The sequence below is a fragment of the Panthera uncia genome, assembly GCF_023721935.1.
Source record: "Panthera uncia isolate 11264 chromosome D3 unlocalized genomic scaffold, Puncia_PCG_1.0 HiC_scaffold_8, whole genome shotgun sequence".
Classification (NCBI taxonomy): Eukaryota; Metazoa; Chordata; class Mammalia; order Carnivora; family Felidae; genus Panthera; species Panthera uncia.
Genome location: NW_026057586.1, coordinates 68,902,148 through 68,924,099, shown reverse-complemented (window position 1 = coordinate 68,924,099; position 21,952 = coordinate 68,902,148). Strand labels below are relative to the sequence as shown.

At 51.2% G+C, this 21,952-nt stretch overlaps 2 protein-coding genes across 4 annotated transcripts in view; one reads left to right on the top strand and one right to left on the bottom strand.

Moving 5' to 3' along the window:
* The window catches only part of NEFH (neurofilament heavy chain), a 7,799-nt gene extending 1,466 nt beyond the window's left edge, over positions 1-6,333 (bottom strand). The window contains exons 1-4 of the mRNA XM_049618984.1: positions 5,411-6,333; positions 3,374-3,573; positions 2,276-2,400; positions 1-672 (exon numbers count right to left, since the gene is read on the bottom strand). The exon at positions 1-672 is cut by the window's left edge and continues 1,466 nt beyond it. Coding sequence (XP_049474941.1) covers positions 1-672; positions 2,276-2,400; positions 3,374-3,573; positions 5,411-6,284 — 1,871 coding nt within the window. The 5' untranslated portion in view covers positions 6,285-6,333. The remainder of the gene's footprint in view (positions 673-2,275; positions 2,401-3,373; positions 3,574-5,410) is intronic.
* A 9,352-nt stretch (positions 6,334-15,685) lies between these two features.
* Positions 15,686-21,952, top strand: part of AP1B1 (adaptor related protein complex 1 subunit beta 1) — an 85,681-nt gene continuing 79,414 nt past the window's right edge. Inside the window, exon 1 of one of the 3 annotated variants that reach the window (XM_049618978.1) lies at positions 15,686-16,070. In XM_049618978.1, coding sequence (XP_049474935.1) covers positions 15,907-16,070 — 164 coding nt within the window. In that variant the 5' untranslated portion in view covers positions 15,686-15,906. The remainder of the gene's footprint in view (positions 16,071-21,952) is intronic. The other 2 variants (XM_049618980.1, XM_049618982.1) reach the window with 2 other exon arrangements.

Below are 21,952 nucleotides of genomic sequence, written 5' to 3'. Positions count from 1 at the left end.
GCCTCTTCCTTCACAGGGGACTTGGCCTTCTCTGGGGACTTGGCCTCCACTGGGGACTTTGCTTCTTCCTTCGCAGGGGACTTGGTCTTCTCTGGAGACTTCACCTCAGTTGGGGATTTTGCTTCTTCTTTCACAGGGGATTTAGCTTTCTCAGGGGACTTCACCTCAGCTGGAGACTTGGCCTCTTCCTTCACAGGGGACTTGGCCTCAGCTGGTGATTTTGCTTCTTCTTTCATGGGTGACTTAGCCTTTTCTGGTGACTTAGCCTCTTCCTTCACTGGGGACTTGGCCTCGGCTGGGGACTTAGCTTCTTCCTTCACCGGGGACTTGGCTCCAACTGGTGACTTGGCCTCCTCCTTCTCTGGAGATGCAGCCTCTTCTGCTGAGGGAGATTTTGTTTCTTCTTCTCCTCCTTCTGCTTCCTCCTCCTCACCCTTCTCCTCTTTGGCCTCTTTCTCTTCTTCTTCAGTCACTTCTTCAGTCACTTGGATCTCCTCTGTCTGTTCCTCCAAAATCACAGTTTCCTTCTCTGACTTTTCTACCACCTTGATCTTCTCTTCACTTTTGACCTTTATGTGAGTGGCTGCAGAGGGAATTTTGGGGAGTGCTTCTGGAAGGGAGAAAGGACTGGGGCCAAAGCCAATCCGACACTCTTCGCCCTCCAGGAGTTTTCTGCAGAATGGATAATGGAACACATTATTATTATTAACTCAGAACAGATCGATGGATTGGGGGTCTTCTTGAGTTACTCTGAAGGCCCATAGAATCCAACGGTATGGACTTTGGTGGAGGAAGGAATGTGAATAGTGGGCACTTTGAGACCGGAAAAAGTCACTTGGCAAATCATCCCAGGAACTACCCAGAATCTGCACCCCAATGGCACTGGGGTTTTATTGCAGCTAAGTATGAAACTTATAAAACAACCTCCCCTAACATGCACAAAAACATGGTCCTCAAGAGAGAGCACCTGCATTAACAAAAATTACATTAATTGTCCCTCAACTAAAACATTTAAGAGGAAGATGGGAGCCTGAGCAAACAATTCCACATTTATAAATTTGTGATTAACAGGTCTCAGAATATACCCATTGGAATGTCAAACTCAAAATTCTTTGAGTTTTAGGAATAGGGAGGGGGCAGCAGTTTCTACCCTTTCCTACTCAGTAGATATGTGACCTCAGCCAAGCCACTCAAACACTTTAAGCCTCAAGTTTCTTCATTGGCAAAAAGAGGGTCACTAAGAGTCCCTACCTCAGAGGATTGTTTCAGTGAGATAATGAATAAAAAGAACCTGGCAGTACCTGCCTCACAGTAGGTATAGGGGTTACCCCTAGGGACCAGTGCTTTGCAAATTTAACAGCATACACATCCCCCAGCGATCTAGTTAAAATGCAGATTCTGATTCAGTAAATCTGGGGTGGGACCTGAGAGTCTGACTTTCTAACATGCTTGTGGAAGATGCCAATTGTGCTGGTTCATGGACCACACTCTGAGCACCAAGATTACAAACTAGACCCAAGAGGTGAGAAGTAAAGCCAGCAACTGGGACAGGTCTTCAGGGGGTCAGCCTGCTCTTTAGCAAGAGATTGCTAAATTGGGAGGTCTCATGACCTTCTCCTGGCTACCATTTCCTGAGGGCTTGCTCTGTGACAACCCAGCGGTACTGAGATCCGCTCAGGAACTGGATTAGCACCTCCTCCTGACAACCCAACAACAGTACTGTTATTATCATCCCCATTTTATTTCCCCGGAAAACCAAAGCTCAGGGAGCTAAAAAACACTAAGAGAATTGTAAAGGCCCCTGACAACTGAAGTATCTCCCTTCCCTCCAAAGCAGACCTCTAGTCAGTTGGATTTGGGGAGGGATGAGGAACATTAATCCTCTAAATCACTGTCAGAATGAAAATAAGCCACTCTCAAGACTTATTTCTCTTAGAAATCAGGATGATGGTTGCCAGGGCCAGAGGAAGGGAGGAAAGGGCAGTGGGGAGTTATTCATTATCAAGCACAGGATTTCAGTTTGGGAAGATGAAAAAAGTTCTAGAGATAGATGGTGGTGACTGTTGCACAACAATGTAAGTGTACTTAATGCCACTGAACTGTACACTTAAAAATGGTTAAATAGCAAATTTTGTGTTATACACATTTTACCACAATAAAAAAAATTCTTTTTGCTAAGACAGGCCACCTTGCTGGGAACTTGAAACTCAGTGCTTCGCTTCTCATAAGAACGCAAGGGCTCCCCACCATCCCAAAGGCCCCTGGCCCACCTCACCTGTAAGCAGCGATCTCAATATCCAGAGCCATCTTGACATTGAGCAGGTCCTGGTACTCTCGGAGCTGGGCTGCCATTTCCCACTTGGTGTTCCTCAGCTCGGTGTCCAGCTGCTGGATGGCTTCCTGGGGAGGAGAGGTCACACACACATGTCATGCACCAGCCAGTGCCTGGCCTTCAGCACCAGAGAAGCTGGGGCAGACTGTGCAAACCCAAAACAGTTCAATCTAGCCAGTCTCACTGGGGCCATGCTGTCAAAGCTGTGGCAGCCTCATTCATGGACATGGAAACCAGCTGAAGCAAAAATCCTGCCGTGTATGTATATGACCTCAACCTGGGGAGTGGTCTCGAATGAAACACACCAGGAATGATGGGTGACGTTTTACAGATCTTTTAAGCTTAGAAAATGCTCAGCAGGAACACAGCCTTGTCTGCTTTGGCTCCCAATGCTCCCAAGTGCCTGCCAGATAGGGCTGAGGAAGCACCCGCAGCTGATGACTGAAGCAACACACAGAAGCAGGTTAAATACCAGTGGAAGCTTCTCCCGTCCCCAGGCTCACTTAGCCCTGCTTAAAGTGAAACATTATGGCTGATTTTTATTGCCTCCTTTCTGCTTTCTCCGTTCTCTAATTTATCCACAATCACCACAATCACCATACTTGCATAATACGTTCTTTCAAAGTGTTATTTTCTTTTGCCAGTTGTCTTTAATGCAAGGAATCTGCCAAGGCCTTCCCCAGGCTACGCTCACTCCCAGACACTGGTTATTATTTACCAGATGTGCACTGTGACTAAGACCCTGCTGAGCAGGCTCACACACAGCTCATGAAAAGTTTGCCCATCTCTTTAACCTTTGCAGAGCAAAGTGGGCATTCTTTTTTTTTTCTTCATTGCATTAAAGGAATTCGGATTCAGATAAAGCAGGTAACTTTCCTGGGGCCACTCAGCTAGAAAGACACAGTGGTACCCCTCATATGTCTGACTGACTCCAAGGCCCATGGTCTTCACCACCACAACCCTGCCGAGAGAGGGGCAGTGACTTGTTCAGGATAACCCAACCAGGTAAGGTAGTCTGGTCTCTGCTCCACCCCTGCCCACCTGGTAGGATGCGATATCGGCCTGATGACGGTCCTCCAGCTCAGAGCGTTGCCTCTCTAATGAGTCCTTGGTGCCTTTGAGCGCCTCCAGCTCTGTGGTCCTGGCCTGTAGCTGGCGCCGATACTCAGTTATCTCCTCCTGTGCTGAGCGCATGGCATCTGTGTTCACCTTGGCTGCCTCTGAGAGTCTGTCCAGCCTCACTGGGGAAGAAGGAGACAAGGAACAGAGTTAGACACACCTGGATTTGGATTCTACTGATCCAAAAGGTGACACACGTGGGTTGAGGACCTACTGGGTGCCTGGTGCCATCTTGGGTTCTTAATCCACCCTATCCTTTGTGATAGGCAAATTACTACTATCCAAGGCCACCTAGCTAGTAAGCAGTAGAGCTAAGATTCAAATCTAGTGTCTATCTGGTTCCAAAGATTAGATTGTCTCCCCCAATTCAGGATCTGAAAACTCATAAGGCAGAAGAAGCCCCCAGTTCTGGTCCTAATACCCAGTTCAGCTTCCCAGCAAGGGCTGGCGGTGCTAGTGTTTAAATGTGAAACTTGGCATACAGGGCTTAACTCTGAGCATGTAGCTGAACAAGTTAATAAGCCTGTGACCTTTGGAGGTATAAAGGTGCTATGAGCTACTATATAGCCATAGCCCCTTTCTTGCAGGTTTTTGTCTCTGTAGAACCCAAGGTCACCGCAGAGCCTGGGGCCCATGCGCCATCTTCTCTGTCCCTTCCCCCACCTGGCTGTGCATTCTCTAGCACAGGAGTCCCTGTGCCAAGGACAGCCACACCCTGGCCCCTGTGAGCAATGGGCTGCTGGTTCCCAGAAGATCTCTCAGGATCAGTGGAGGTCTGGAGACTAATCTACATCTCCTGAAAGTGAATATCCTGCATCCCAAAATAGTAACACCCAGGGCCTGAGTCGGGAGGGTGGACCGGGAGAAGGGAAGCCAGTTGGATGGGCCAGAAGTCCTGGGATGGTTTGTCTATGTGAAGGGCAAAGCCCAAGAGAGCAGAGAGGTTTGCTGTGGGAGGTGTCTTGCTGCAGAAATGGGGGAGGGGAAGGTTCTGCCACTACAAAGGAGAGGAAAAGTAATGGGAAAAACCATGCATCTAAGTTCTAGCTTTCCTGGCATTCCCTGCTAGTGTTGGGCAAAGACTTAGAAACCATCAAAGTGGGTGAGGACCCTTACCCATTGTGGATCACAGACCTGTTTGAAAATCGCTGGAGCCTCTGCACCCTCTCCCAAGAAAAATGCAAAAGTTGTATACAGAGTTTCAGGAAGGATCATATAGCTCCCCTGAGTAAGAGGCTCAGCTGGTCAACCGCCTCCCCTTTTAACCCCCAAAGAAATGAAAACCAGAGAAGGCAAGTGTTAGTCAAGGTCACCCTGCAGGTGCTGGGCACAGCTTCGGAGCTGCTGCTGCTGCAATCTAGCTGACTCAGAGCATCATGGAGTTGGGAGGAGGGGGGAACTTAAGAGGCTCCCAGCTTCTCAAGTGGAGAGAGGACATTGAGGGGCCACCTCAGCCTCACATACCCATTCGCTGAGGTGATGATCCCTCACTGGGGAGCAGCCTAATAGGAGTCTGGAGAATGGGGTCCCCTGCAGGATGCAGGCAAGGGGGATGGGCAGTGTTGGGCAGGGAAGGCATGTTACTTTGAAGGGCAAAGAGTCCTCAGTGCCTGTGACTAGAAGCCGTCACTGCTTTGGAACTGTGTTAGGAACCTGATGGAAAGGGGCCTCAGAGTGGGGTTATCCAATCTTGGGCGGGGGGACAGAGGGGATCCAGAGCTTCAGGACAGCTATAAGGCCCCTGGAGGAGGGCAGCCAAAGGAGAACCCAGAGCTGCAGGGAAGGGAAGGGGGTTATCTCCAGAGACCCAGAGTGAAACTGTCGTTTAACTAAGGGGAATGCACTTTGCAGGGGAAGCTGAGCAGTACACCCTCCAGCCCTGCCCCCTTCACCCTGGGAGTCCACCCTGCCAGGCCACCAGGGGGCGCCCCCCGCCCACACCACCGCGGGCCTACAAACCTCGGAACCACTCCTCCGACTGAAGCGTGCTCTGCACCGCGTGGCCTTCGAGTTGCGCGCGGATTTCGCGCAGCGCCGACGTCACGTCGCACTTAAGGGCGTCGCGCGCCTCGGCCTGCGCCTGCGCCTGCGCGGCGCCGCAGCCCTGGATCTGGCCGAGCAGCTCGCCCACCTCCTCCTGGTGGTGACGCCGCAGGTAGCCGCACTCTTCCTGCAGTGCTTGCGCTTTCTTCTGCAGCTCGACGCGTGCCGCCTCAGCCTCCTGCGCAAAGCGCGCGAGTGCGCGCGCTGCCGCCTCAGCTTCCTCCCGCTGCCGGGCCTCGTCGTCTAGGCGCTGGCGCACGTGCGCGATGTCTTCCAGCAGGTGCTCCTGCTCCAGGCGCAGCTGGCCGCGCGCCGCGCCTAGGCGCAGCACTGCACCGCGCATCTCGCGTACCTCTCGCTCGTACAGCTCGCCCATGGCGGAGCGGCCCGCCTGCTGCTGCCGCAGCGCCGCCGCCTCGCCTTCCAGGCTGCGGTTATGTGCTTCGAGCTGCCGCACCTTGTCGATGTAGCCTGCGAAGCGGTCGTTCAGCGCCTGCAGCTGCTCCTTCTCGCTGCGGGCTGCCGCTGCTGCCACCACGCAGCCCTCCGGTCCGTTGCTCAACGTATCTAGCGAGTCGGTGCTCGAGGTGGCTCCTGCACCGCGGAAGCGGCCCGGCGAGGCCGATACGGAGCTCACGGATGTCCGCGCCCAGGAGTGGAAGCCGCTGGATGAGCCGGCAGCAGAACGCGCTCCGCCCTTGCGGGCCAGCGCGTAGTGCAGGCTGCCGCCTCCATGTAGCGGCGCGAACGGGGCGCCCAGCAGCGCGTCCGCGCCGCTGAAGCTCATCATGGCCGGAGCAGGTGCGGCCGCCGGTGGAGGGGGAAGCCCGAGGCCGAGACGGGGCGGGCGGCACTGCGGCAGCACTGGGATGCCGGCCTTTTTATAGCAGCCCGGTCGGGTCCAGCCCCTAGGCAGTTTGGGGGGGGCGGGGGAGGAGGGCCCCGCCCTCTCTCCCTCCTCCCCCGCGGCCCGGGTCCGGCAGCTCCGCCGCAGTGAGAGGGGCGGGGCAGGGGGACTCTGGATTGAAGGGGAATCAACGCGACGTCAGAGGACCACCCTGAGATCGAGTTAGGGGGTAGAGGACTCCTGGAGTGGAATGGCGGGGACCCCTGGGTGCGAGTCCGAAGACCCTGCTACTGTGTTCGGAAACAGAAAAGGGGTCCGAAATGGGGAGATGACAAGGAGTCCTGGTGGGAATAGGGGCAGGTCGCCTTTGGGATGGAGTGATGGATGACTCTGTAGTCAGTAGGATGAGGGGACCCCTGAATGGGGGGGCACAAAATTTTCCTGAAAGTTAGGACCTTCAGATAGGGGGTGTAGCGTGTCTGGAGATGGCCCAGAATAAGGGAGGGAGCAAAGTAATCCTAAATGGACTCATGATGGGTGCTGCAGAAGGTAGAGATAGAAGACTCCTGAATGGAGGTACACTTTTTCCCTAATAGCTTGGGACCCACCAGGAGAGGCCTCAAGAAACTGCAGCCGGCTGCGGAATAGGGGAGGGGGACTTGGAGTTGGGAAGGGGGGCAAGGCTACCCTGAATTGGGGGTATGGGAAACACTTCAGAAGATGGTGAAAGGGGAGCCCAGATGGGAGACACAGTGGTCTCCACAGTATAGGAGGAGGTAGGCTCTGCAGCTGGCCCCAGCAAGGGGGACCCTCAGTGAAAGAGGCAGAGGATGCCATGAATAGGCAGGAGGAACATGGGCTGTGTGAGAGAGAATTCAGGCCAGGGTCTGCACACTGAAGTCAGCTCCACAGTTTGCTGGCCAAATGACCTTGGACAAGCTGTGTCCCCCACCCCTGATTTTCCTGTCTGTACCAAGAGGGGGCCCTGCCCTGGGACAGGCTGCAACTAGAAACCCCCTCCCCGCCCCCCCACAGCTTTTGCTTTGTGTGTGTGTGGGGGGGTGTCTCTGGCTGAACTAGGAAAGGGGACCCATATACTGCCCGTGGATATGGCAGCTGCTTTCGCACAACTAGGAAGTCCATCTTCCCTCCACTTCGACTTTGTCATCTCTCCCCCACTCCCACAGCAGAGAAGTGGGTGCGGCGATAGGCATCCCTTTTCGCCCCCAGCTAAGTGGTGGAATGCTTTCAGGGTACCAAAATCCCTTACCCCCATAAGCCCTAACAGAGGGTCAGATAGAAAAGGGGTCCCTGGAATTTGGGGTGCCCTGCAGCTGCTGGTGTTCTATGACTTTTTCTTGGGCTTTCATTCTCATGTGAAATTCCTTGGGAGTGGGGGCAGGCTGCGTCTGTCGCTTCAGCACCGAGGACAGGGTCTGTTCTTTCTAGGGGGAAAAAGGGGTTAATCTCTGCCTTTTCCTTGGGGGGAGAGGGGAGGGAGGTATGCGTATGTGTTATGCAGATGAAAACCGAGGAGGGGGCGGTGAATAATCTGGCGGGGTCACTCTGGGAGTCAGGGACACAGCCCCTTGATCTTCTGCAAGGGGTTCCAGTCCCATGTTTTCTATGATGTTCTCCCACTTACACACACCTGGGCTGTCCCACTCCTCCTTTGATAGCTGAAAGGACCCCCACAGTCTTTTTCTGGGAGGGAGCTTTAAGCCTCTCCTCCCAGATCTGAGCGTCCCTGAGGCACTTATCTCAACCCCCACTACACTTCCACTTTACACTGGTTTTCCTTTGGTGGGATCCCCAGGATGGAGACAGATAGATCCCCCAGAAAAGACCTCTGCCAGTTTGTTTCCCCTTGCCCTCTGCCTCATTCCCAGACCGCTGGTTCTAAGCAGACCCTCAGAGATGAAGAAGTGATGGTGCTGTCCCTTTAACCATGTTTTACTGGAAGGAGAGTGCGCCTGGGAGGAGCAAGGAGGGGGAAGGGAGTTTCTAGTTTCGAATGGAAGCAGAACATGATGAAGCATTTTTCCCCCCATTTAAAGATCCAGTCATGAGTCTGTTTGCAGGGGGCAGAGGGGCTGGTTTGCAGTCGGTGCTGGGAGGATGGAGGTGAGTGTCTGGTCGAGGCTTCTGAGAATGGCATCTGGGGGGCTTGAGCAGGGCCTCCATGCTCTCAAGTGGCTCCCCATTTACTTGTCATTCTGCTTGGAACTTTGCCAGAAGAGCCAGACTCCTTTGAATCTTTTCAGTCATCTGCATAATGCAGATATATCCTCTGCATGTGTAGGATGTGCAGCTGACAGCAAGGGAGAGTGGTGAGAGGGGCTGGGTAAAAGAGGGGAGGGGGCCAAGATGGATTCTATCAAGGTCAGGGCGTTACAACCATGGGATCACAGCTGCCTGTGGATTCCAAGAAAGAAATCCCAAGCATGATTTGTGTGGTTGGAAAAATAACATGAGAGTGGGAACCCTGAGTTCATTATTCCAAAGGGCCCATTTGACTCACATCTAGGAAGCCATTTCTGGCCTCCTTTACCCCTGCATTTAGTTAATTATCCTCTCTGAGTCTTTAGTGCTAATCTACCACACTGCACTTAACCACTCTATGTTGTCATTGGTTGAATGAATGAATGAATGAATGAATGAATTCCATCAGTTCTCCAGCCAAACTTGTGGTCTAAAAGGAACTAAAATGGTTCTGTCCTAAGTCCTTGAGCTTCACATCTCTTTCACCTTCCTCCCCTCAATTTTTACCATTTGGAAATGAGAACAACATAATCATCCATCCATCCATCCATCCATTATATGTTTACTGAGCACCTACTGTGTGATAGGCACACACAAAACATGGAGGTTACAGAATCCCATAAACCTCTAAAATTGTCTCCCTGCGACAAGAATCCTCAAGTCCTTCCCAAATCCTAGTCCAGCATTTCCTAAGGCACCTTCTTGAGGATGATAAGTGTTCCTCCAAAAGGAGAGGAAAAGAGGAGTTTCATGGCTAAATGAGTTAAATAGGGCTCCTGGAGCTTGGACTGGCAATGAACACTGAAAATCTCCTGAGGTAGGTGGAGTGTGCTGAGTTGCCCAAGCCTGTTTGACCATAAGTCCTTCTTGACCCCAAGTGTCTCCCATGGTAGTCCACACTGAAGGACCCACTCAGAACACCCCTGTGTTCTTCCTGGGCTGCCGTCTGGGCTCCTTTGGATCTTGTCTGTTTTTCTCAGACAAAATCACGAAAAATAAAAGAAGGACATTCACTTAAAAGGACATAATGAAACATGAAAAATGAATAACAATTTTTTAAGTAAGCTCTACACCCAACGTGGGGCTTGAACTCACAACCCCTAGATCAAGAATCACACATTATCCTGACTGAACCAGCTAGGTGCCACTGAGAAACAAAATTTTAAAAGACTATTGCAAAATACAAAAATATTTGAATGCATTTTAAATGTGTGTACATTCATGGCAATACTGCAAATAATTGACTTTATTTTGTGGATTGTACCTAAGCACTTACCTCAAAGTCATTTGTTCATAGTATTACACATTTTTTGCTTGCTGATTCATCTCATTTAGCATCACAGTTTTTCCTTCATTAAGAGAGGTATCCATTTCCAAATACTAGGATGCATATTTGTAACTGAGTTTTGTATTGCATTGTGAAAGCCTTCTACTCTGTTGTTTGTTCTTGGCATATTGCCACATGACCACTGATAGGCATCCCAAAGTTCTATGGGAAATGTGGGTTCAAGACTGCACCACTGGGGGCGCCTGGGTGGCCCAGTCGGTTAAGTGTCCGACTTCGGCTCAGGTCATGATCTCACATTTTGTGAGTTCGAGCCCCGCATCGGGCTCTGTGCTGACAGCTTGGAGCCTGGAGCCTGCTTCAAATTCTATGTCTCCCTCTCTGTCTGCTCCTCCCCCGCTCATGCTCTGTCTCTCCCTACTTCAAAAATAAGTTTAAAAAAACATTTAAAAAATTTTTAAAAAGACTGCACAACTGTATAGACCATTATAATGGCTGCAGTTTATATTATATACAAACGGGAGCACTATGTCAATGGAGAAATGAAACCAAACTGTCAGCTAGTTGATGAAATCAACAAACTATCAAACCAAACTGCCAGCCAGTTATTTTTTTTTTTATTTTTTAAGGAAAAATTGTTTCATGGCCAGTTAGTTATGTGGTAAAAATGCTTGTAGCAAAGATGCTTGGGGCAAAACTATCCAGAACCCCTGTGGACCGTAAGATTAGTGCTCTTCAGGAACAGGGCTTCAATGTGAAGGATAAAGCAGTGCAGTTCTCCATGAACATCAACCAAACATTAATGTCACTCACTTCATTCATTCAGCATCTATGGGGTTAGACCCTGTGTTGAGCACTGGAGACTCTAAAGAATGAGACCTCAGTAAGGGGGAATCCTCCCCTCCCCCGCCACGTATATAGCAAAGAGAACTCAGCCACCACTTTCTCCTTGGTACCTCCTCAACCCTTGTTCACTAGGCAAGGATCATTGTTGCTATTTTATAGATGAGTAAAGTGAGGAAGTCAGTTGCCTGAGTTAACCCACTGATGAAGCAGAAGTGAGCCCAGTGTCTCAAATCATCCAGAACTAAACTGGTGCTGGACACACAGGGTGGAAACTCACTTCTCTGGCACAGTAGGGACCCAGATGGCCTGAGGTTGAAGGAATGAGTATCACCCAGACAGGGGACAGGCCAGGGTTGGAGTCTGGCCTCTGATGGGTCATTCAACTGAAAGTCCCTGTGACCTGTGACCCAATGTCAGCACATCCTTTATATAAGGGCTCACTCCCAACTTTGGCATCCTGTACCACTGTGTCACCTCTCTGGAGAGCAGCATGTGACCATTGTTTAGGGGTGCATTTGCCAAACTGTTCATTCTCTTCCTCCTTTATTTTTCTCCATAAAATGTGTCCCTTTTCCTACATTAAATATTGTATGAAAATTGTAACTGATTTAGCACTTTGTTAAAAGCGAAATGACAAATCACATACATAGAACATACTGTGTGTGTGTGTGTGTGTGTTGGCATCAGATGTAAAATCCATCACCAGCTATTACTTAATTAGGGTTGTGTTTTATTAAATGACCTTTGTTTGAAAACAATAATTTATAACAATTTATAACAACAAAAAAAAAGTGACATAACATGGATAGTTCTACTCTCTTATCTTGTTTTCTTCCATGGGTTGTAAGCCTCATAAGGGCCCAGATTTTTGTCGGTTTTATTCACTGCTGCCTTCCTTGGCACTTGGAACAATAGCTGGCATATGGTAGGTGCTTAACAAGTAGTTGTCCAATCGCTGAGCAGTTCTGTCTGACAGGTTAGTAAGAGCCTATACATTTCAGCACCAGGAATCTGGACAGCTCCCAGGCTGCCGGGCTCTTCAGGCCCCAGTAGGGAGGAGGGAAGGGGAAAGGGGGGCTTGAAAACGTGCCCTGTACACCGCCCTCACTCCCCCACCCGCCCTCGCCCCCGCCCTCAAGCTTGGAGCCTAGTGAGCCCAGCTGTGTGCTCAGTTTTGCTGGGGCTACAGCCTTGTCTATTCCGCTGCCGTCTCCCTCAGTATTCCTTTTTGACTTCAGCAATTTTTTGCACGTATCTATGAAGATTGCTTCTCAGGTTTTTGACTAAGATCAAGTATATAGACTTATTTAAAAAACTAAGCATTTCTCTTTCTCCTTGTCTCTCATCCCCTTCATCGTGCCCCCACATTCTCCCCTTTCCCTGTCCTTTATCCACTTTTCCCCTTTCATTTTCCCTGTTACCACATCCCTCTTCCTTTCCCCCAATTTCTCTGTCCTCTTTATCTCTGCCCTCTTCCTCCCCCCTCCTTAGCGATGTCCCATTTTTTGCAGGGCTTGATTTATAGTAAAGGGAGGCAGCCTCCCTTCTCCTACTCCTTTTATGAAGGAAACAAAAAACGGAACTACGTGCAGTTTTGCCATAAGCCTCCTCCTCCTAGTGTCCACCCACAGGTTAACCACCAGGGAACCTGCCTGCAGCTGATGAAAGCCTGCAGCAGGCCTGCCTGCCCACTTGTCTGCACCCTGGGGTGGCACCAAGTGGGAAGCAGAATTCTGCTGCAAAGGTCATGGGCTGGTGGGTGGATTTACTGATCCGCCCCATGTCCCCTGCTCCAGTTCCCTTTGTGGGTAATCATAGATGAATGATTTGGGGCTGTGGTTCCTAGACTAGGAGTGAGGTGATTCATTGGGCTTTCCTAAGGGACCAGTTCTAGCAGCTGGGTGAGGTTTTCTGTGTTACACATGCTGTCATATTCTTGTAACATAGAGCAAGAGGCTAAGCAACAATAGGAATGAAGGCTCTTAGCTAAAGAGGGGAGGAGGTGCGTCTGAGTTTACCTCTGGCCTTGCTCATCCCTGTAACCCTATGATGTAGATAGATACTGTTACTATCTCCACTTCATGGTCTGGGAATTGGAGGCCAAGAGAGGTTGGGTGACTTGCCCCAGGATACACAGCTAGAAAGTGGCGGAGCTTGGATTTGAACTCAAATCTAACGGATTCAATTGCAGCAGGTATAATGAAATACGGGATTGTGCTACCACCTCTCACGTTCATGGGAAGGCCCAACTAGGTTCCCATAGGACCACTGTTGTAGAAATGGACCCAACACTCCCAGTTCCATCACAGCTGACTGGGGCTTTGCTCTGGGCACTCCTTCTGTAACCTTGGGGGAAGCAAGGGGCATTGAGAAGTGGCATTGTCTCTGGGGGAGGAGGCTTTCCAGACAGTATAGTCAGGAAGTTAAGATGACAGCCAACTCAGCCTTCTGGATGACCTGACCAGAGGAGAGACTGATAAATAGAAAGTGGTCATGGAACCATAATTGATGTTCACAGTGAAGATCTGGAGTCATCAAGAAAACAATTTTGGCAGCCTCCATGTGGTGAGCACCTGCCTGCTGTGTGCTAGCCGCCTACACGTGTGGTGTCTGCAACAACTTCACTAGATCTGCAGGGTATCCTCTAATACAAAGTAGAAGATCTAGGTCAGAGAAAGTAAGTGACCTGCCAAGGTCACAGAGCAAAGTAGTGGAGGGGCTGTGGCTCACACCTAAACCTCCTGTACTTTCCAGTTTCCACAATGGGTCTCAGGAAAAAAAAGATTTCAGTGATGTTTCATCTCTTTATTCCAGAAGAGAAGGCAGCACATAGTAAATTTTAGAAAGATTATATGCCAATGAGTTTAAATTGGGGCTCTGGGGACTTGAGGGGAGAACTACCAGTTGATAAAAGGTCATTCCTTATGGTCGGTGTTAGCAGGTAAATGAGGCATTACTGGGCTTTAAAAAGGCCCCTGCAAGTGGGCACAGCCCTGGGCTTGGTGGACATGAAGCTTGCTTTATTTGGGGGCAGCCGCCTCCTGGCCTGTCCCTCTGCAGTCAAGCTGCGTGAAGACACACGGGGACGACCCAAAAGCACCAAATGCCAGCATGGAGGAGACATGCCAGGAAAGTTTCTGAAACCTCTTCCTCTGCCCTGAGCCAGGCGCCTAGGGAGGACCTGGACTGAGGACTCAGTTACACATAAAAAGCTCTGCTGGGTGCCTGACTGCTTCCTGGCTTCTGGGGAGATTAGTGGTAGAGGAAGGAGGAGTCAGAGCTGAACTTGAGGTCTTTGCTCTTAGGGGGAATTAGTGGAGATAATGTGCTTTTTATTAAAATTTTAAAAATAGTTCTGCCCCAGTGCTGGTCACCAATGCATATTCCCAGGCCCACCCTGATCTTCTTGAGTCAGAATCTTTGCTGAAGGTCCTGGGGATGTGCATTCTATGCCAGTGTCCCTAGAGCAGAACTGCCTCTGGATCTGTTCTCAACCAACCTACCAAGTTCACTGATTCAGCTCCTGCTCTTGCCTTTTATATACATTCTCTCATTATGGTGTCACATCCACTCTAAGAAGCTTTGGTAACAAAAGTGAGGCCTGGAGAGGCTAATCCACTTGCCAGGCACAAAACTTCACAGTCTGGCTCTAGATAGCCACCCTGTCCTATCTTCCTGTCTGTTCACAACTAGATTTTTCCCAGGAATGCCTTCTTGCTTCATCGCTCCACTCTAAGCCTTCCTCCATCTCCATGTGCCTTATGCCCTACTCATTACGTAAGTGTATGTCCTGGGTCCTAGATGATGACATGTGCTGGAGTCCCTGGCACCTGTGTCTTCTGGCCTGTGGGTGCAGGGAGTGGTCCTTGCACCTGGGGCTCAGGATGTGTGCAGTGGGTGAAGCAGCTGTGGGGACATAAGTACTTGAGGCAGAGATGGAAGGACACAAGCATGTTCCCTCGTGGTGTCTTTGGAGGGGGCAGGACTGGATGGAATGGACAGAGAGAACTGGTATGCCCTCCCCTGCCCACATCCCTCTCTGTCCAAATCTCTTCTGCCTTCCAGGGCTGCCTCCATGGAATTCTGGATTCTGCCACATTCTCTTTCACCATGAGCTTCTTGTCTGAAATCCTTTCCTTCACTCCAGTAGTCACTCTTTACCCTTCCTTCACATAACTCCTTTCCATCCTTCAGCTACTTCTTGTTATCCACTCCTTCAGCAGCTTTCCCTAACTGCCAAAGTTTTGATAGCTGCTTCCTTTGGGCTTCCACAGTTCCTCTCCCTGTCCCTCATTCTAGCCCAACACTATCCTAGAGGGCTGTTTATATGCTCCTAACTGAACTGTGAGCTCCCCAAGGGCAAGAGCCATCTCTACTCAATATTGCTTCCCTAGGATCTGGTATTAGAGTATTAGCTCAGTGAAGTTTGTTGTATGAATAAATGCCAATTGGTGGTGACTTTAGAGTCTGTAGACACTGCAAAGTCTCTACTCCACTTTATGAATCTAATTATAATACATCTTGGACTGCTTTTCACAAGCCAGAATCCAAGGAAGCCAGGCTAGAGAAAGGAGGAAGAAACTGAGGTCCAAGTGGTCAGTGACAGGTCTGATTCCGAGCCAGTGCTTTCACTGCAGCTCCCAGCTGCTTTGTTTCTGGTTCTACGACTGGAGCTCCTTGAGGACAGGAACCAAGTCTTGGACATTATTTCCTGGCTTGGCAGGGCAGTTTGCCTATTACCACAAATATTGCCATTTACTGGGTGCTTACAAGGTGCCAAGCCCTTGATATGCATTTTTCCCACAGTTTGCAACTCTCACAATATACACAGGGCAGGAAGGTACAATTATCCCCATTTACAGATGAACAAACCGAGGAAGGTTAAGTAACTGCATATTTATCAATGTTTCTTCTAGTTCCTTTCATAAATTTATCCAGGTCCCACTGCGGCCTCACCAGACTTGTCATCAAACCCACTTTCCAGAGCAAGAAACCGAGGTTCCAGGACTACAGCTGATTCCTGTGCCTCCTGGATGCTTGGCCCACGATCCGACTTGAACGAAACGCGCAACAAGCGCCCTCTGCAGGCAGCGACGGTGACGTCTGCGTCACGTTCAGCCCCGCCCCTCGGCGCCGGAAACGCCCGAACGCTCCCTCCGGCCACGGAAGATTATGGAGCGCTCCTCCCAAGGCCCGGGCTCGGAGAAGCCGGGAACGCGACGTTCAGCCCGCACCCGACTTCCCGGCAGCCTTAGTCGCCGCGGCATCGGGTCAGAGGCATCCCCAGGGACCAAGGGAAGGTGGAGGCGGCCTTGGCTGCCGTCGTCTCCTTCGTTGTGAGTAACGTCCCCCCTACGGACGCCGCGGGGCGTCGGGGAGGGCCAGAAGCCCACCCCCAAGCAGAGGAGGCGGGGCTCTGGGAGGGGTTCCTGCTGCAGAAGCTCGTCCCTGGGGGACGGTGCCACAAACGAGGGCACCCGTGCATCTGTGAGCAGCACCCTCCCCCTCCTCAGACCTCAGTTTCTGCACCTGTAAAATGGGGGCTCGGGACACTTCCGTGACTGCAAAAAACGGGATTTCGTCCAGTATTTTCAGAATTCCTGTCACCAGGCAGGCACCGAGAAATCAGAGCTGGGTCAGGCTATCCCGTGTGGCCGCGCAGAGCCCTGGGATCTCCTTCCCTTGCTGCATTAGCAGTCCTGAGACAGAAGAGTCCTAGAGGTTGGGGACTAGCCCCTTCCTGGTGGAGCAGACACCCTGCAGCCTGGGATGGGACAGACATGAGACATGGCCATGCAAGTAACAAGTAATAGTGTTAGCTCAGATTTACTGAGCACTTATTGCGTGCCTGGCTTTACACGAAGCCCATCACATGTGCTACTTCCACTTCGCCACAACCCTGCCTGGGAGGTACTGTACTTGCCATCCCGTTGAATGGAGGAGGTATTTGGGGCCCAGAATCACAGAACAGTAACCAGTCCCAGGTTACCCAGCTAACAGGTGGCTGGAGCAGCGGTCCACAGTCTTACCCACTACACTGTTCTGAAAAACGTTTGATCTGGAAGGCAGGATGGCAGACGGGGAAAATGACAAGGGCCTGCCAGTATTAAGTATGTGTCGGGTGCCGGCCTAAGGGCCAGCATCCTTTATACCGCTGACAGTGACCCTACACTGTAAGTTTCGTTATTTCTACTTCACAGATTAGACTCAGGTCACCTCACGTGTCTCAGGTCACACTATTAAAAAAACTGGGACTTTCGGGTTCATTGATGGTGCATTCTGCCTGCCTGTATATCGCTCCTACCCCACTCCTCTGAGCCTCAGTTTCCCCTTCTGTGAAATGGGAGGTTTGGGCCAGAAGACCCTGGACATTGATTGTTTCCTGAGCTCACATTCTTTGACTTTTAGGTAGCATTGACATGATGTCTAGAGTCCTGGGTTTGTTCCCAGTTATCTGCGACTTGGGAATGCCTTGGCCAAGTCCCCTGCATCGCTGAGCCTCAGTTTCCCCTTCATAAGATGTAGAGACTAGACAATCCTAATTGCAGTGGCACCTTCTGGCTTTAATATTTTATGACCGTAGATGAAGAGACAAGTTGAGGTTCAGCAAAACATGCATCTCCTGAGAATTTCTAATGAATGCAAATCTGCCACTTCACTCAGAACGTCCCGGTGCTAGACTTCCAAGGACAGATACTGTACATGGGTGAGGGGGAGCAGACACCTCCAATCAGGAGTAACTTCTGGGGGAGGCTTACTCCTCCAATGGTACAGAGCCCACTGCTGAGGTCAGACCAACCCAAGGCTGAGTGCTAGCATTCCCACTTCCCCTCAGAGCACCTCGAGCAAGCGACCTCTTCTTTCCATGCCTCAGTTTCTGAATCTGTAAAATGGGGTGCTAATAATACCAGCTTCATTTGAGATTTGGTGGAAAACATAAGCAAAAAGACAACCGCTTCTGGCCTAGAAAACCCTCAAAAAACATCTGTCTGCTGTGCCATCCTGGGGCTGGGAGAGTTCCCGAGTTTTGGACCCTGCCACCCTCTGCCCCCTGAGACCAAGGTGGTGTTAGGGGTGAGGGAGGAGACGCAGGGTCCTGCTGAGTCAGCAGGGGACCCAGATAAGAGATATAGGCGGCCCCGCCCCTAATACTGCTAGTGTAGGCTGCCAGGTCTGATGGTGGCTGAAGTAGCACTAACGGGCATTCCTGCACGTCCCTGGCTGGCGGCAGCCCCCGGGGTGGGACAGAGGCCGTCTGAGGACAGAAGAGGCAGAGGAATGGTGTCAGGACTGCTGCATTGTGTGCCAGGGGCTGCAGCGAGGTGCGGGCTCGCGGTTGAAGATGACACAGCTGACGTGCGTGCTATGCTTCAGGCTTTTATGAAGTGCATTCATATCTCGTGTCCCCAGGACAGGGCTGTGTGACATAGGACAGGATTCTCCACCTGCAGTATAGAGATGCTACTCCTGGCCTGTGAGTGAGCTACAGGGGGCCAGGAGCCCTCAGAACTGTGTGTAGGATTGTGTGAGTGGTTGTCCAAGAGGTGCAGGACCCCAAAATGCCAGAAGTTCTCGATTTAGGAGTCAGAAGAACTGATGTTAGTAAATGGCATAGTGTGACTCTGGGCAGGCAGCTGAACCCCCCACGCCCCCCCCCCCAAACCTTATTCCTTCCTTCCTCTCTTCCATCATCTGTTCAACAAACATTTCTTGAGACCTGTTCCCGGCCGAGGCCTAGGCCTGTACTGGAAATACAGCCACAAAGACAGGAGTCCCACCTCCTCTTACCACGAACAAATAAGGAACCAGTTTTATAAGGGCTGATAGAAGGGCAAGTCCAGGGGCTATGGGAGTCACAAATTGCTGCTTCTGACCCAGTATGTTGGGGGGGGCGGGCAAGTTGGGGAATCAGGAGGTGAAGCCTGGTTCCGTGTCTACAGCCTCGGGCAGGTCACTAGACTTTCTGAGCGTCAGTTTCCTCCACTTTCCCATACGCTCAATGGCACCACTTTGGGGGTGGGATGAGGATGGAGGAGGTTAAGGGTTCCCCTTTGGAATAGGCCAGTGGGGAGAGAATTGGTGTGGGACTCGGAGGATCTGGCCTCAGTCCCCTTTCTACTTGGTCTCACTAGGTCACCCCAAACACCTCCTCAGGGCCTCAGTTTGCTTCCCACACAGAGAGGGAGCCTGGCTGCCCAGTCTTCCACGGGCAAATGCACACGGGCAGTGGGAGCTCCAAGAAAGGTGAGCAATCAGGGAGAAGGTCCCAAAGGAGGTGGCATCGCTGAGGCCTGGAGGGTAGCAGAGGTTGTGGGAGAACCACAGGGGTCCCTGGCAGAACCCCCGATGTGATGGAGGAATTTAGGGGTGGGGCCTTGGGTTCAGGTAGAAGGGAGGGGAGGAGCGGGGTGGTCCTTGAGCTCTAGCTTTCACTGACTGGTGGAGTTAATGACAAAGAGCAGGGCCTCTGAGTCAGGTGAGCCTGAGTTTCAAGCCTACCCATCATTGCTTCATGAAATGCCCTTGGTGGGACACCTGTGTGGCTCGGTCGGTTAAGCATCTGATTTTGGCTCAGGTCATGATCCCATAGTTGGTGAGTTCAAGCCCCTGCTCCGGCTCTGTGTTGACAGTGCAGAGCCTGCTTTGGATCCTCTGTTTCCCTCTCTCTGTGCTCCTCCCCAGCTCTCTCTCTCTTTCTCAAAAATAAATAAGCATTAAAAATTGTTTATAAAGGCCCTCAGTAAGGTTTTCACCTGTCTAAGCCTCAGTTACTGCCATCTGGGAAATGGGGATAAGATAACCCATTCATAAAGTTTTTGGATATTATATGACTCCATTTATGTGAAATGTCCAGAATAGGCAGATGTATAAAGAAGAAAGTAGGTTAATGGTTTCCTTAGAGCTGGAGGGTTGAGGGAATCGAAGGATGATTGTTCAGGAGCATGGGGTTTCTTTTTGTGGGGATGAAAATGTCCTGAAATCGACTGTGGTGGTGGTTGCACGACAATATACTAAAAAGCATTGACTTGTACACTTTAAGTGGCTTAATTGGATGGATAGTGTGTGAATTATATCTCAGTAGACTGTCACAAAAAACCAAAAGGTTGTTGGGAAGATCCGATGAGATGCTACATGCCAGCACATTGTAGGTGCTGTCTGAATGTTAGCTATCACTGGCACTGTTTATTCCCAGTAGCAAGTCCAGCCCTCCCTCAGAGAGGGCTGATAGACTCCAGGAGGAGGGGAAGGAGCCTGACCCACCACCGGCTGGCTAGGGGCCCAAAGCAAGGCGCATAACCTCTCTGAGCCTCAATTTTCTCATCTGTGAAATGGGGTGATTTTCCAGATTTTGGCCACCTCTTGAGACACTGTGAGGTTCAGATCAGACTGAGTTTTGCCAGATACAGACACAAGGTTGGATGCATCCCCACTTAAGCAGAGAAGGGCGGGGAGATTGCATGTTCCCTCTCTCTGCCCGAGGTGGGACTGGCTTCACCCATCCATTCGTCTTGAGTACTGAGTGCAGATTGCATTTAAGGCACTGGGCAAAGGATAGAGCAGGGCTGGCAACAACCAGAGCCCTGGACCTCAGAGGAGCCTGGGTGGAGGGACACACAAGGGTCTCCCAGGCTAGGATTGATCAAGCCGTCATGTTATCATTCTGGGCCTCAGTTATCTCATCTGTGAAAAGGGGAAAAATAGTGTCTCCCGGGTGAAGCTGAACTGAGGCTTACAGTGACTGGCCCAGTGACTACACTTAATACGTGGGAACCATTATTATTAATTGCTATCATTAATATCATGATCAAGTGCCTTTTGTCACCCCATTTCAGCTATCTTGTTACACGGTGAATTGTGTCAGGTCTCCATCTCTCCTGTCCCTGTCCTAGATGATCAAGTCCCCCAGGTCAGGGCCTAGATGCCCCTTCCTGGTACTGTCCTTTTCAGACCCAGCCGTGGGGCTTGAAGAAGCTTCTCCTCTGTGCAGCCCCAAGCCCCCTTCTTGCCCCCTTCCTTTAAGACCCTTTTCTCTGGACCTGCAGGTCTGGCCAAGCAGGGAACTGAACCCCTCTCCTTCCGCCCAGCTGCAGGGTAAGGTCACCAGGCCGCCCCCTGGGAGGCCTTTCTGGGCATTTTGTTCTCACTGCGGCTGGAGCTGAGCTAGAGCAAGCTGAGCCTGGCTCAGCGTCTCCTCCCACATCCCTCCCTCTGCAGAGCTGTAAGCCAGGCTGGCTGGCGACTCAGCCAGGGCCGCAGCAGCATCTGCAGCATCCCTGTTGCTGTGGTGGATGGAGGGCAGGGATAGAGGGGTGTGCTTTCCCTTGCTGGGTGCTACTCTCCACTCTGGACCTGCACTGCCTGCTTTGCAGCTCCCTCAGAGTGCTCTCCCCCAAAACTGCCTGCTGACAACTCCTTCCCCCTTTTTTCCTGGTTCCCATCTGCAGACAGCATGGTTGTCTCAGGCTACAGCCTGCCAGGCACCTGGGATAATGAGACACGTTGTGTATTGAGAGTAAGGTCAAGGTCCCACCACAGCCCTACCATGAATGGGCTGGGCACCTCAGAGTGGTTCATGGAATCTCTCTGGGTCTGTTTCCCCATTTGTACAGTGTGAATGATCCTGAAAGTGTCGGCACTGACATCCATCCTTCTGATTTCTTTTTAACTCCCCCCGACCCTGAACCTTTTACCTTGAAACTAGGTCTCCTGTGTGACCTCAGCAACCAGGCCAGGCAAACAGGAGAAAGCTAAGATAGGGTGGGTGATGGGGGTGGTGGAGAAGCCAAGCTTTGGAGCCTGCAACCTTGGGCTGGACTCATCTCCACCACCCCCCACCACCCACCCCCGCCCCGGCCAGTCCTCACCTTCCTGAACCTCGTTCTCTTCATCTGTAAAATCAGAAGAGTCAGACCTGAGTTATTGGAGGTGGACCCCTGTGCCAGACACACCGCTAGCAGGTGACAATAAACATGGGTCTCCTTCCCCTTCAAAGTGCAGCTTAGCTCCCCAAATCTGGGCCTCTCCTGTAGAGGTCCCTGCAGATAGTGTCAGGGATGGGGGATGAACTAGCGATGGACATTTTGTGGCTGAGGTGGTTCCCAGGTGGCGCGGGGGACAGGAGCATCAGTGTGCCTCCAGGTGATCTGTGTGATCCCAGCACAAAGTGTGTGTGGTGAGCACAAAGCGGGGAGGCCAGAGCAGACTCCACCCCCGGGGG